The 13,647-nt window shown below is 36.2% G+C and overlaps 1 protein-coding gene across 6 annotated transcripts in view; it reads left to right on the top strand.

Annotated features, from left to right (window-relative positions):
- LAMA2 (laminin subunit alpha 2) overlaps positions 1-13,647 on the top strand; it is a 337,030-nt gene that overhangs the window by 278,328 nt on the left and 45,055 nt on the right. For 5 of the 6 annotated variants that reach the window (XM_039706790.1, XM_039706788.1, XM_039706787.1 and 2 more), the window contains 4 exons: positions 2,662-2,764; positions 8,797-8,913; positions 11,742-11,924; positions 13,606-13,611. In XM_039706790.1, coding sequence (XP_039562724.1) covers positions 2,662-2,764; positions 8,797-8,913; positions 11,742-11,924; positions 13,606-13,611 — 409 coding nt within the window. The remainder of the gene's footprint in view (positions 1-2,661; positions 2,765-8,796; positions 8,914-11,741; positions 11,925-13,605; positions 13,612-13,647) is intronic. The other variant, XM_039706786.1, reaches the window with a different exon arrangement.

Here is a 13,647-nt window from a genome sequence, read left to right as displayed (position 1 = left end):
CCCAGCAGTTCTGTTGGGTGTCTAGATTTCCGAACACGAAGCTGCCTAGACATCCTTGTGAGGATGCCCTGAGGTGAAAATAATTTTTAGTATCCATCTTCAGGACTGGTAGAAATGAGAGTAGCCCTATCTCTTGCATATGAGAAAACTTCACAATGTAAGTGTATGTGAAAAGAAAAAAATTCAAGAACAAGGCTAGATTCAAAAAATTCAAGAACTATTTTTAACTGATTTGAATTAGCACTGACGCCTATAAAACATTGTTCCTGTGGAAGTTCACATGATCCTCAACACTGCCCCAGTGCATTTATGCCTCTAAAGCATGACTGAGAGAGCACTGTTTGGGTACATAGCATGGTCCGACTTCTGCCAGAAGATGAAGCAGAGATTCAAACTGCACAGAGTTTGCATGGGGAGGGTAGGAGCTGTGAAGAAAGGTACAGGGAGAGGAAGGTGCTGTCTGCAATTATTGACATTTTGGAAGAGGCAGCATTAGAACAAATTAAATTCTAGAGACCCTGCAATTTTCAAATTCATTTTGAATCACCATCTTTTTTTTTTCCTTTTTTTTTAACAGTATTTGTCCCAATTTAGAAAACAGTATTAAAGTCTGTTGACTGTAAATCCTACTAAATTATAAAATGGTTGACCATGACCCAGCTTGCCACAACCATACAGACTCACTTTACACAAAGTCATAAAATGTTTGGGTTTTAATTACTGACTGCTTCATAACTTGACATATCATGTATCACATGAAAAATTAGCAAAAAATGTATGTTTTCTATCAGATGTCTTAATTAATCCTCATTTTCAAGATTGTTTTTAAAAAATATAAAATAAAGCTTTTAATAAGTGCAAGTTTCTTTCTCTCTGCAAGGGCTCTTCTAGTATTAACTTTATGCTGAAATCTGTTTCTGACTAATTGTCAGCACTTGCCCAATTACTGTCCCCGATTTGATGAACTTCTTGGTATTGCATTGTAAATCTGGCCTTCCAGATTCATAAGATGCTTCAACAGCCAGTCAGCAATGCCTAGTTATATACCAATAATAATAACCAATATTAAAGTTATATACCAATAACAACAACAATCATTATTTTTTAAGTCTGCGGTCACAGACTGTGGGTTCTGTTTCTAGTAGGAAAAGAAATTTAAAAGTACTATCTGATTTGACAGGTGCATCTGTCACAAAATCTGGCCAAATATTCTTCTTCAGGAGAAGTCTTTTGCTTCACTGGGTATTTTTTGGGGTTTTTTTTTTTCCTGTTTTCTTTTTTGTATTTTTTTGTTACCAGTGCTACTTTTTATTATGTAGTAGAGAAAATCTGTAAGAAACTAATTTTTTTCATCTTTTGAATATATATGTTTTTGTTGTTGAAAGGAATGTGTACACAGCTTGATATTTCAGGTGAGCTTGGAAAATGGCAGTAATGGCAGTTCTTAAAATCACATAAAAGCTTATATTTACATCCCATCTAAATACAATAAATTCTTTAATAGCTATATCCCTGTGACATGGCAACATAGATACCGTGAAATATCCCATAGCAAAAAGCTTGGTTTTGAATTTTGAAAGCATCCAAAGCATTTGCTAAGATTTTTAAAAGAAAGAGAAACAGCAAGTTCACTACATGTTTTTTACAGTGTAGTTGAAAAACATCAGAGCTTCAGCAATATGTGAAATGTCACTTCTGGGCTTGCTCATTATAAAAAATAATGAATAGCAGTAATAATTGTGTCATTTAATTGACACACAGTTAATTTTTGAGTATATGTATCTGCCCTGGAAAATGAAAAGTAGCTGCTTCTTAATTACATTCCAGTTACAAGGCTATGACCCATGACTAATATAGAATGTTATCTGGCTGTCAGGAGTATTCTCAAAGAAATGTATTCAGTATGATGTGTGACCTGAGTTCAGTCTTACAAACTGAACAGTAAGTGGTTCAGAACCTGGAGCATTTCCTACTGACTGAAAACACTAATCTAATTTAGAAAAATCATTCCATCTATTGATCAGTCTCTGCACTGAAGGTAGAGATGGATGTTTTTCAGGTGAAAGATCTTTAAGCAGCATGAGATGAAGGATTGTTACTCAGTAATAAAATTCTTTCAGATTAACTGCTGTTTGCCCTTCTTTTAAAACTCTATTTCTTATTTCTTTACTCACCTAGCAATTATAATTCTTTAATTTAACCACAAATGAATCTTAGTTGTCATTATTAGAGTCATCGGATCCAGTCTGGCTTCTAAGTTTCTGTAGCTACAGTTAGAGAGAAATACTGTATTTCATGGAGTTCTGTCCATAGCTGGAAGGATAAATACATATTTAAGTTGAAATATGTTTTGTTTGTTGGTTTTGGACATTTTTGCTCTTAGAGTCAAATCTGTTTTTTTAATACTGTAAGCATTGTCTTTCTTTATTGAAGTAATCTCTCATATTCCAAAGGGGGTCTGACATTCCATTTTAAAAAATATTTTTTAGAAAATTTTAGATTTTTTTTTTTGTTCTGTTAGACTAATATTATGGCTATGAGATGTAATTCAGAGCCCACTGATGTGCACGTGAAATGTAGATGACTCTTCGGTTAGATTATGATCACATGTCTTTTATGACTTTCCTGTCTGTTTGACACTTTGTTTTTCTCTGTCTACAGACATCTGGTCCTCAAGGATCACTGAAGGATAGTGCCAAGAGCTCTCTTAAGAAAAGCTTCAGGGTCCTTAACGAAGCCAAGATGTTGGAAAATGACGTTAAAGGTATGTGAAATATATGGCATTCTGATCCACTAAACAGAGGAAAAAGATTTTATGAGACTGCTGTGGTTCTGTTATGAAGAATCCCTATAGGAAAACATTAGAATTCATTGCCTGATTTGAAATTGGACAGTGTATCAATGAAGAAGATTCTCATGTTTTGTGACCAGGCATTATACAGTAATTCCTGTCCCCTCTGTCCATTTCTTGGACAAGAGGGCTGAGGAGAAAGGAATTTAGGTCTTCTCTTGCTAGCTGCAATAAGGGCAAGAGTAAGGGCAAGAAAAATTGCACAAAGTATTCATGGCTGAGTTTTAAACTTTTCACAGAGATGATACATGAATCTTCCCCATCCTGCTAGCTCAGTTAAACTAAGAAACTAATAAGAAACTTGTTTCTTATTAGAATCAAGACAGATTTTCATAACAGACCCCTGTCTTCCATGTTTTTGCATACAAAATTCTCTTTTCCTCCTGGGAGATACATTAAGAAGAACATACAGCATAAAGGAGGTGATCCATATACCTTTGTCATCTTTTGGCACTTACTGCACTTTAATTTAGTTTTGGCAGCTCTGTGATTTCCAACTGCAGAACTCATTAACAAGTAAACACAATGTTTAATAAGGTCATAAAGCATAATGTTTCATAAGGTCATTAATTGCTTTTCATTGTCATACACTGTTTGAAAGTGAAAAACGTGATTATTTTCTTGTAGCTGAACTGAGGGAAAGAAATGTGTCTGAGTTACTAGTAAATCTTGGGTGTGTATTTAGGGTGTTCTTTATTGCAACTCTCTACTTCCAGATTCAGTACAGATTTAGGGCCAGAGGAACATATTTCAGGAAATATGTTCTAGAAAATCACAAGACTATTGTAAGAGGCCAGTATACAATTTCAGTGGCATGGCTGAAGTGGAAAAAAAATAGTGATGCTTTCTGGAATGCAAACTGCTGCAGCTTGCCATGGCTGGTGTATAAGAGACACCAAAATGGCTGTGCCTCCTCTCCCCTGCCACAGCTTTCCAGTGAGCACACTCAGCACCTCAGAGTGGAGTCCACAGCTCTCTGTGCCCCCAGGCAGGAGTGGAGTAAAGCAAAGTGCACTGTTTTCAAGGACAAATTAAAATGGTGTCTCTACAAGGATGGACGTGAATTCCCTGTGTCCACACGACTGTTCCGTTTAACCCTGAGACAAGATATATTACAACCATTACTGCAGAAAGTTTTGAAGAAAGCTATTTTCTCATTGTACCAGTGAAAATTTAAGTTGATAACAGTTTCATAATTCAGAAGAAAATGTCCAGACAGCCTAAAGATTCATAAAGCAAACTTAATGCAAGCAGGCAGCAATGCTTAAAATGTACACACTAGATCTTTGTCTATGTTTTTGCCCCAAACTGAAGGGTAATGAGATGGAGCTTTCTTTAATGCATCTTAAAGTGCTTCATAAAGACAAACATTCTGAACTTGAACAGTGTGCCTTTTTACATCTAATAAAACATGTCCATGCTCTGCAGCTAGACCCGTGGAGATCAGTTAACATTGTGCCCAGAATGCAGATGTGCAAGAAGAAAATGCAATGACAGACTTCTATTCCCCACTCTGCTTTTGCACTGAAGTGGTGATATTATTAGTATTGTGAATAACATAGAACATGTGTTATTAGTATTATGAACTAATTCCTTCTGGATGTCTTGATTTTCCCACGAGATAAATTTAGAGTTCAGTATCAAACTAATAGAAAGATATTTTCTTAGAATCCTTATAAAGCCACCCTTTCAGAGTCTCAGCTGGAAGTACAGGATGGCTAATGGGCACTCTATAAAAATCTGGTAGACAGAACTAATCACTAGCTTAAAATTTCTCTGTCTGCACTACAGGAAGTACATTAGTTAAAGTAATGAAGACCCATAAGCCACTCAACTAATATACACTCCAAAAATCCAGCCTGAGCTGTGCCAGAGATGGGAGTGTGTTCTTCCTACATTATGATATTCCCCTGATTTGTGGCCAATTACCTGAGTTATAAAATGGCTGTTAATCATGAAAATGTTTTATATTACCACCAAAGACTGCTGAAACAGTCCTTACAAAGCAAAGCTTGTGACAGAAGCTATTAAAATGAAGATTTAGTCATTTCTCTCTCTGTAGGGTTAGGAGTTAGAAAGAATAACCCTGGTGGGAGAAGTAAAATATGCATGTAGTACTGTGGCTAGGAAGGAATTTTGAAATTTGGCCTGTTAGTGTATAAATGCTGCTGATCAATGAAAAGTGAAAAGAAGATACATAAACTCATCTTCAGCTAGAGACTGCTGTCAGGTGTCTGCTGAAATTCTGCTACTGTAATTTTTTCTGCTTAAGAATTGACAACTTGAGGGCGATGTGTCTTTTCAGACAACACGTGAATATTTTTAGGTAAAACATTTTCCAGCTGATAGGCAGCATATCCATCTGATAGATCCCTTGTTTGTGTATTCTCCTCTGAGTGGTCTTTCTGCTGACCTGGCATATTGTATTCACCAGATTATGGCAGTCAGTGCTGAAGGTACTCTTTTTTAAAAGTTAAACTTGATTAGCTGCATTTCTCTAGTTATATCTCTTTCTCCTGTTTGTTCCTAATGGCAGTTTCTAAGTTTTGCTTGGTTTAGGAAAGAAAGAATCAGCTTGTGACCCATGTTCCTCTTTATAGGATAAGACTGTGGGGAGCAGGAATGCTATTTGGAAGTAACACAAAGAGTACAGAAAGGGATGTTTGTAACAGTCAGTTCATTTCTGCAGTCTCCAGACAATACGAACAGATGCATTTGTTGCTCCTTGGTAGATTTCCAAGTTTAGTCTGATTTTGGGATACATGAATTTAGTAGTATAGCCTTATTGATGTTTTCTCAGACAGTTTCATGGGGAAAAACTGTCTTTATCCATACTGCCAAAAGATACCTGTTTCCACTATGTTCCTCTATATGTTTGTTCCACCATGATGGTGGCACATCATCAGCAATTAACCAGTGTCACCTATTTATGTGATTTGCAGAGACTTGTAAAACCATGTGTCTTTAGTAAATGACTCTGTATAAACAATAAGTAACTAAACTCCTGAGTTCATCGTAAGATGAAATGTATGTACACAGCATTGTTTGTTTTCATTTGACTCCATTCCTGCAGAGGAATAAGGGGTGATGCTTTATCCTGTAATATTTTGTTTAATATAAACCGAAATTGAAAATCTTTGTTCGTGTTAGCCAAGCCAGCGAATGCAAAGGCCAATACATGCAGAGTCCTTCAGGTTCCTGCTTGCTCTTTAGGGTTTAGTTTCAGCAATGCATGACTAGTTTTGCTGATTTGAACAACAGTGCATTTATTTTATTGGCATCTTGTGCCATCTCTGTGCAGGGCTGATCAAGTGAAAAAAACAGGGTTGAGATAAATTCCTCATGATACTACTCAACCTATATTTAATGAGAGTTGACAGTGCCTGGCATGTGTCAGTGCAGACCTGCTAACTTCTTCCATGTCAGATAGGCCCTTTAGTTTGGAAAAACTTAGATTGTAGCTGGCTGTATTTTAACAAACTTCAGCGCTCAGTTGAAGGGTCTTGGCCCTTCAAATCATTGCCACAGTTTCTTTTATAAATGATGATAATTAAAGGATGTGGGAAAGCTGACATGAAGTCAGTTCAGTTTGTGATTCATGCAAGACCTTAGTCCAGTGCTTAGTGAAGATGCCATCTGGATTACAAGATAAGAAGTTACTTTAAAACAAAACTTAATATCTCTGTGAAAAATGAATAAATTCCTTGAAAAGATGACATGGGGCATAGAATCTCCACACTTCCCTTGTGTAAGAGCCTCCCTAGGAACACTTATTTATTATTTATTATTGTAACTAAAAAAAAAAAAAACCTACCCACAGTAAAACTGTATTTGAGAAATTAAAAGAAACAATATTAAACAGGCAGACTCGCAGTATTCAATTTCAGAATTTCTAGGGAAATTTCCCTTGTTAAATTCTATAAAAACCAGTTTGCTGCTATGGTTTCAAAGCTGAAAACAGAAACCTGGAAACGTGATTCTTCAGAAATATAACTGGGAGATAATTAGCACACTGGATAGGCAGAGTAGAGAGGAGAAAAAGAGATTATTTAAAAGTATGTTGCAAAGTTAGAACACTACCGCCATAAATGAGTCAAACTTCTCAGAAATACTGACAACTGACACAGTATAACCACCAACATTCCACTAGAAACACCAAGAATTTATCAGGCAGACTGTAATTTCAGAATTAAATAGTGGAAATTAATGTGGGATTTTTTGGGGGTTTTTTTGGTTTGGTGGGTTTTTTTTTTGTTTTGTTTTTTTTTTTTTTGGTATTATTACTTAAGGGGAAAGAACTCCGATACAATCTCAATGCATACAAGACCAAAATCTCATTAATTCATCCTGGTTTAACAATATCATGTTACCAGTAGCCTCCTTCAGCAATGGGGACATAACCTGTCATTTAAAAATAAAGCTGTTTTTAAGGAGATGAGTGATCATATAATATATGCAATTCTTCCAACCTTTATTCTAGTGTTAACTGTGCAGTTCTCACAAATGTCCTGTTCAGGACATGTCTCCTGTTCAGGAGTGAAGGCTTATCTCCAGGCACTCCAACAGTCCTGTGTGTTGCTCTAACTTAAATAAACCAAACAGATTTCTTCCTCAATGACATTTAAAAAGATCTAACAACAAAACTATAGTTCTCATTTAAATTCCATATGCTGTTTCAGCCTTGCTCTAGCCATGTAAAATTTAATTAATAATTTTTTGTAGGCAATATGAATTTTGTTTGATTTTTCTCCTTACAAATTGCTTCTTACATATCTGATTTTAAGAAACCCTACTTTTTTTAGAATTTTTGGAATGTGAAACACATAAGTGTTTATTTTCAATAACCTGTCACATACCTGAAGGTCACAGTCATAGCTTGTCATCCTGAACTCCTTTTCTACAAATTATTCTTCTCTTCTGGCTATCAAGCTCAGTGATGTTAAATTAGTTTCCCAGTAGGATATGCCTTTAAGGTAAGAAATTACCAGCTGTCTGTTCCAAAGAGCTTCATACTGATACAGAGAAATAATGAGAAATGTCCACTACAATAGTAGTTTAAGCAGTAACTACATTTCTTTGTGTCAAACTTTGCTTCTGAATTTTGGGATATTGTCTGTCTCCATAGCCATAAAGCTTAGCTGGGATCTCAGTTTTGAGATTGTTGCATTGCTCTGCTGGATACAGTTCAAAACACCCTGCATAATTTTCATTTATATTTATATATATTTATTTATATTTATTTATATATATATTTACCTGTGCCTTTGATTTGTACTGGTCCTTTGATTTGAACCAATTCTTAACTATGAATGTTTTTTACTAGGTGAGTGTTTTCCCAAAGAATTTAGAATGTTTATTTCATACTAATAAATACGTTACTGTATTCAAGTCTTATTGACAATTAGTGATCTTGTATTTTCCTTGGATGTTATGTCAACATCTTTGAGAAAATCCAAGAGAACTAGGCTCTGACCACTCTAATTGCAATAGCAAGCTGGCCTATTGGGTCTTGGTTCTTTCACACCATATTTGACTTATTCAGCTCAGGCAATCATCTTAAGAAGAAAGGCAGTAGTTTGATCTAGGAATCAAAACTATGACTAACATCACAGTTGTTGAATCTATCAGTGGATCATCGTGTGAATTTGCCTAAACCATAACATCATAACAAGTTCTTTCCTCAGCACGCCTTTGAAAAACCCATATTAAGTATATACAACAGTACAAGAAACTCAAGCATTTAGATTCTATAGAAGTAGGGAACTTAAAGAAACTGGAGAAGATGATCAGTGAACCCCACAAGTTCTGCTGGACTTCCTTATTTACACAATTCGATACCTTAATGAAAAATGGCTTGCTTGTTACTATGCATTGTAAATTATATGCAAGGAAAGGATAGTGAAAATAAAGAGTTAAAGCATCTGTTTTATATGCATTTTTCATAGAAAAGGGTGATGATCTGGACAGCACACAGAATAGGCTGAAAGAAGCTGATGAGAAGAATTCCATTCTCTTGAGAGGTTTGAATGAAACCTTAGGAAAGCTGTCAGCCATTCCTAATGGTAAGTTGGAAAAGTGTTGCAGCATTTCACTCAGTCATGCTCTTTTGTTTCTTTTTCCATCACTTTAACATTTGTCTCATAAATTTTTACCTGTGTCACACTGGGTCTATTTTGACCACTGGCTGTTATAAGACAAAGATGAGCAATGCGAGAGAGAAAACTGAACTGAAAATATTTACATGACATCAGTTAGAATTTTGGGATGGTAAAAGGTACCATGCTTGTGCAGTTTGCAGAAGGTTTCTGAAAGAAAATAATTATGATATCAGAAATGATGATATACTCTGAGACAAATAGTCTTTTGTTTATATTTGAAAAGTCTTTTTGAAGGTAATCTTTAATGGAACACTATAATTTCATCAGTGTAGTTTAACCCAAGAAGAATAAGTCTTACTGACTTTACAGAGAAAGCAGGGTAAAATTTGCTGGGTTTTGTCTTACCTTTCCACCCCAGTCTCAACATTTCCAGCCACTATTGGTGTTGTACATCTTTTTTTTTGCCTGTGAATTGCTTAGAACTGAAACAGGTTTTCCTCAATGGACTCTGAAGTGCTGCGCTCTTGTGACCCACCCTGAAGGCAAGGGTGACTGAGCTTCTTGTTAATAGATCCCATGGGGTGGATTAGAGTGAAATGACACTGAATGACCAGTGTAGATAGATAGATAGATGTATATGTACATGTATATATACAGATAAATATGGCAGGTTAATTTTAAAACAATTTGGTTGCAGTAGAAAGGAGGTATGTAGTCGTTTTGGTTATTAACTATAGAAATCTGACAATATAAAAAGTATTAAAAGGAGAGGAGAGATACTACACATGTGGATTCATCAACAAGACTTGGTTGTTGCAATTTAACTGTCCCTTGGTCGAAGTGATGGTCACAGTCTTGATCCATTCAGAGTGGGGGCACCCCACATAACATAAAGTTCAGTGGGTTAAGATACCTTCAGGTTCAGGTGGGAACTCCCAGGTACCTCCCCTGGAGAGTAGTTCTGCATTGTTTGATGCAACACTGTGGCTCATGTTCTGTCCTCTGGCAGAAGGCCCCAGAAATGAGTCTGGGTTTTTGGTGCCTTATGACCCCTTGTAAACCAGTGTAGATGGGCCAGTGACACCTTCTCAGAAGAGATGAACACCTTCAGGCCTGTGTGTGAATGTCGGACACATGCCCCACAGCCAGTGGGGTAAGGGAGGATATTGGCATGATAACAAGCATTATTCCAGCTCCACAGGATTTGCTTCTTATCGACCTTTTTCCTAATCTGGCTTAAAAACAATTTCCTTGCTAAACAAATTTGCTTTATTTTAGGTATCCTCTGGTGATAGGTGAGACACCTGCACTATTCTTATGCAAATCAAAGTTTTGTCACCACACACCCAAAAACTCTGCTCCTCCCCTTAGTTTAGGAGTTATCTGACCTCAGCATAGCAACCTGCTGCTTTTGTCAATGGACCATTGCTTGAGTCATTAGCCTTCAACATTTCAGTGTCTCACATATGCACATTTGTCTTTCCCCGGCAACTTTTATTTTTAAATATAATACTCATTAAAATCACAAAGTCCTGGGATGTTAGCTACATTGCATCATGATAGCAAGGGACAAGGAGCTACATCTCACTTTCATTGTAATGAATAGTGAAAGATAAAATTAGTGTTATAAAAAATTAAATGTTTTAAATCAATCTATTTTGCTATGAATTTTTTTTCCAAGGAGCACTTTATAAACTGAAGTTTCAACTTAAAAAAGGTTTCTGAAGAAAATCTGTGTTCTGTCTGATTTCTGATGGTTCTGGAAGGTTCAGAGTGCTAGTAATGCCTTAGCACAAAAAACAATTTACTATTCATCTTGTACATTTTTTTGTACTGGCTTTAAGACTCCTGCTAATGGACAAGTTTTGGGTTAGATTTAATAATCCTTGAAATCAGCACTCACAAAATAAATGGTTTAATATTTCATGCTCATCATGTACCATTTCTTGGGTTTTGGTCAAGATACTGACATGGTTATTTGTCTTGAGCACAGATAGATGTCTCAGTCAACCAAAATGGACCTCTAAGGCCTGTTAACCTTAGGACACAGAATACTAAATATGGAACAAGTAAAAGTAATGTGAATTATGCAATCATTAGCAATGTAATAAACTGTTGGCAGATTAGAATTACAGGGTGCTTACTCTTGGCACAAGGACACTCCTAAAAACAAGCAGATGAGTATTAAGAATGAAATTCAGAGCAAATAAATGGCATGGATAAGAAAATTGAGTAAATTAATTGTCCAACAGGAAAATGATCAAATGAGGAAGGGAGAGAAAATGACTCTGTCATATATCTTGTTCAAGGACTTAAGAGACCAGAGAGCAGTTTAAACTAATAATTCTTCCATCCCTGCTATACTAATAGTCAGATAAAAGCAAAAAAATTCAGAATGAGTTAGAGCTCATGTGAGACAAGAACAAACATGTGCAAGGGTGGCATAATTTAAGGTGTGGCTGAAAATAATTTGTGGCACTAATAGAGGGAACTAACACAGTAACTCCAACTTTCACTCAGTCAGAAAGGTGCATGACCAAAAGGAACTACTTAGATACAATGAAAAAAGGCAATCAGGGTTCTCTTTTCTTTCTCTTGTCAGCACTGACAATGATAATGGTTTATTAAATATTCTGTCATATTTCTGAGGTGCTGTTGTATTTGACGGGTTTTTCAGAGCCAAAACTGCAGAAATAATGGTGGAGTTTTTTGGAACACAGATATATATCGTTGTTTAAAAAAGTTACTTCTGCACTCTGGGCAATAATTTCATTATCATTTTCTACCTGCAGATACAGCTATAAAGGTACAGGCAGCCAAAGACAAAGCAAGACAAGCCAATGATACTGCAAATGATGTCCTGGTCCAGATTAAAGACCTCAATCGGAATCTCCTGGGCTTGAGAAAAAACTACAGTAAACTTACAGATGATGTGGCCAAAACAAATGCAGTTGTGAAGGATCCAGTCAAGAACAGTAAGATCTTTTTGGGTTGTTTGGTGGTGGTTTTTTTCAGTTTGTGCTTTTTGTTTCATATCTCAAAATGCAACAGAGACACTCCAAAACTTCACTTACATAGCGTTACTAGAGTATGCTGGGATAAAAGGATTCTCTATCAACTTCTATTTTCTGGGCTTCTTATATGTGAAAAGGGACCAGAGGTCCCTTTGAATGCTAACAATTCTGTGAAAAGAATTTTAAATCTTAAAAACTATGCTAGTAGTTGCAAGAAAAGCTAATATCAGCAGGATGCATGTGTAATGGATAGATTTGCTCCTCAGATTACTTTTTAAAGTATTTAGGAGGTGACTAATCAAAGATTCTGACTGGCAATTCACTGCCTGATTCAAGAAAAATACCCCACACTAAATCTGTCTTCAGTCAATCAGATAATCAGTCCTGGGAGAAATGCAAGGCTTCTTTCATGTACGTTACTATTTTTGGTGGAATACTGAAGACACTTAAAAAAAGAAAGATTCTGGGAATGGGGTTTTATCTGCTTTTTTTCTTTTTTTTTTTTTCCTTGAATTCTGTTATCAAATGTGGCAATTACTTCAGCATTTTCACTTTGGTTAAAATGGATAAAAATGAATTCTATATTACAATACATTTTATGGTAGATTGCTAGACCATCTCTCATATAGGGGTATACAGCCACAAAATTGGAGTGTCTTTAGGGAATTACTGAAGAGCTAATTTCTCAGGTATTCTGGGCTTCCCAGATCGTTGTCATCTTGATGAAGCTGGGCACCTAAAAACATACAGTTTAGGAGGCTGTCATTCTCATTCTGTGGACAAAAATCCCCTGCCAATTGTTGCCATGCAATGTTGCTGTACAAGTGAAAGAAGTTAATCCCAATGGCTGTTTGTCCCTGCCTGCCTATTGCAAGTTCCCTGTTGCTCATCTGCTGGGATACATGTGTGAGCCCCAGTACAATTCCCACTGGGTGCATACAAGTTTAGACAATATGAAAAAGGCTTGTTGATTGAAATAGTGTGGTTAGATTACAGCAGGTTGTAGACCCAGCAGATCTATAAGGTCTCTTGCAGGGGAGTGGGAAACAACTGAGAAGCAGTCTTAAAGCAGTTGTTTCTTGGCACTGCTGAATCTAGACAAGGCCACCTGTCCCAGCTCAAGTATTCTGAGTCTGTGTGTACATTAGCACTTTAGTTGGAATTAGGAGTGAGAATTTAAAATTTAATCTCTTGATTGTCCTCAGTCGCCATTATTTTGTTTGCATTGAAGAGTGGTCTTAACACTTGCAAACTGTTTCATGTCAGGCAAAGCCGAACTGTGGGATGTTCTCCAGAGGTACACTTATGTCATTCTCCAAATGTTAATGGATACTCAGATTACAGAATGAGATTAAAGTAATGTAGGGTGAACCATTCCAGATGTATGAAGTGAGTAGGCTGGCACTCATGACTAAATGCAAAAGTAGACATAGCCTCTCTATGTTAAAACTCAGGTGCTGAATTCTTATTTTGATAGACATGAAATATTTAAAAGGTAAAAAGTTATTTATAGACTCATCCTGTCCCTTACTTTACTTTACATTTCTGTTTAGATCTTCAAAACATTCTCTTATGCTATCTTCTCTCTCTTATGTTATCCTCTGTTTTTTCTCTTTTCTTTGTCTCCATATCTTGCCTGCAGAAATCTGTACGTATGTTTTTCTTACTTGCAGCTTATAGTATG

This window comes from Passer montanus, unplaced genomic scaffold (genome assembly GCF_014805655.1).
Source record: "Passer montanus isolate IOZ18808 unplaced genomic scaffold, ASM1480565v1 scaffold2, whole genome shotgun sequence".
Classification (NCBI taxonomy): domain Eukaryota; kingdom Metazoa; phylum Chordata; class Aves; order Passeriformes; family Passeridae; genus Passer; species Passer montanus.
The sequence above is the reverse complement of the archived record's forward strand: the minus strand, read 5'-3'. Positions and strand labels throughout refer to the sequence as shown.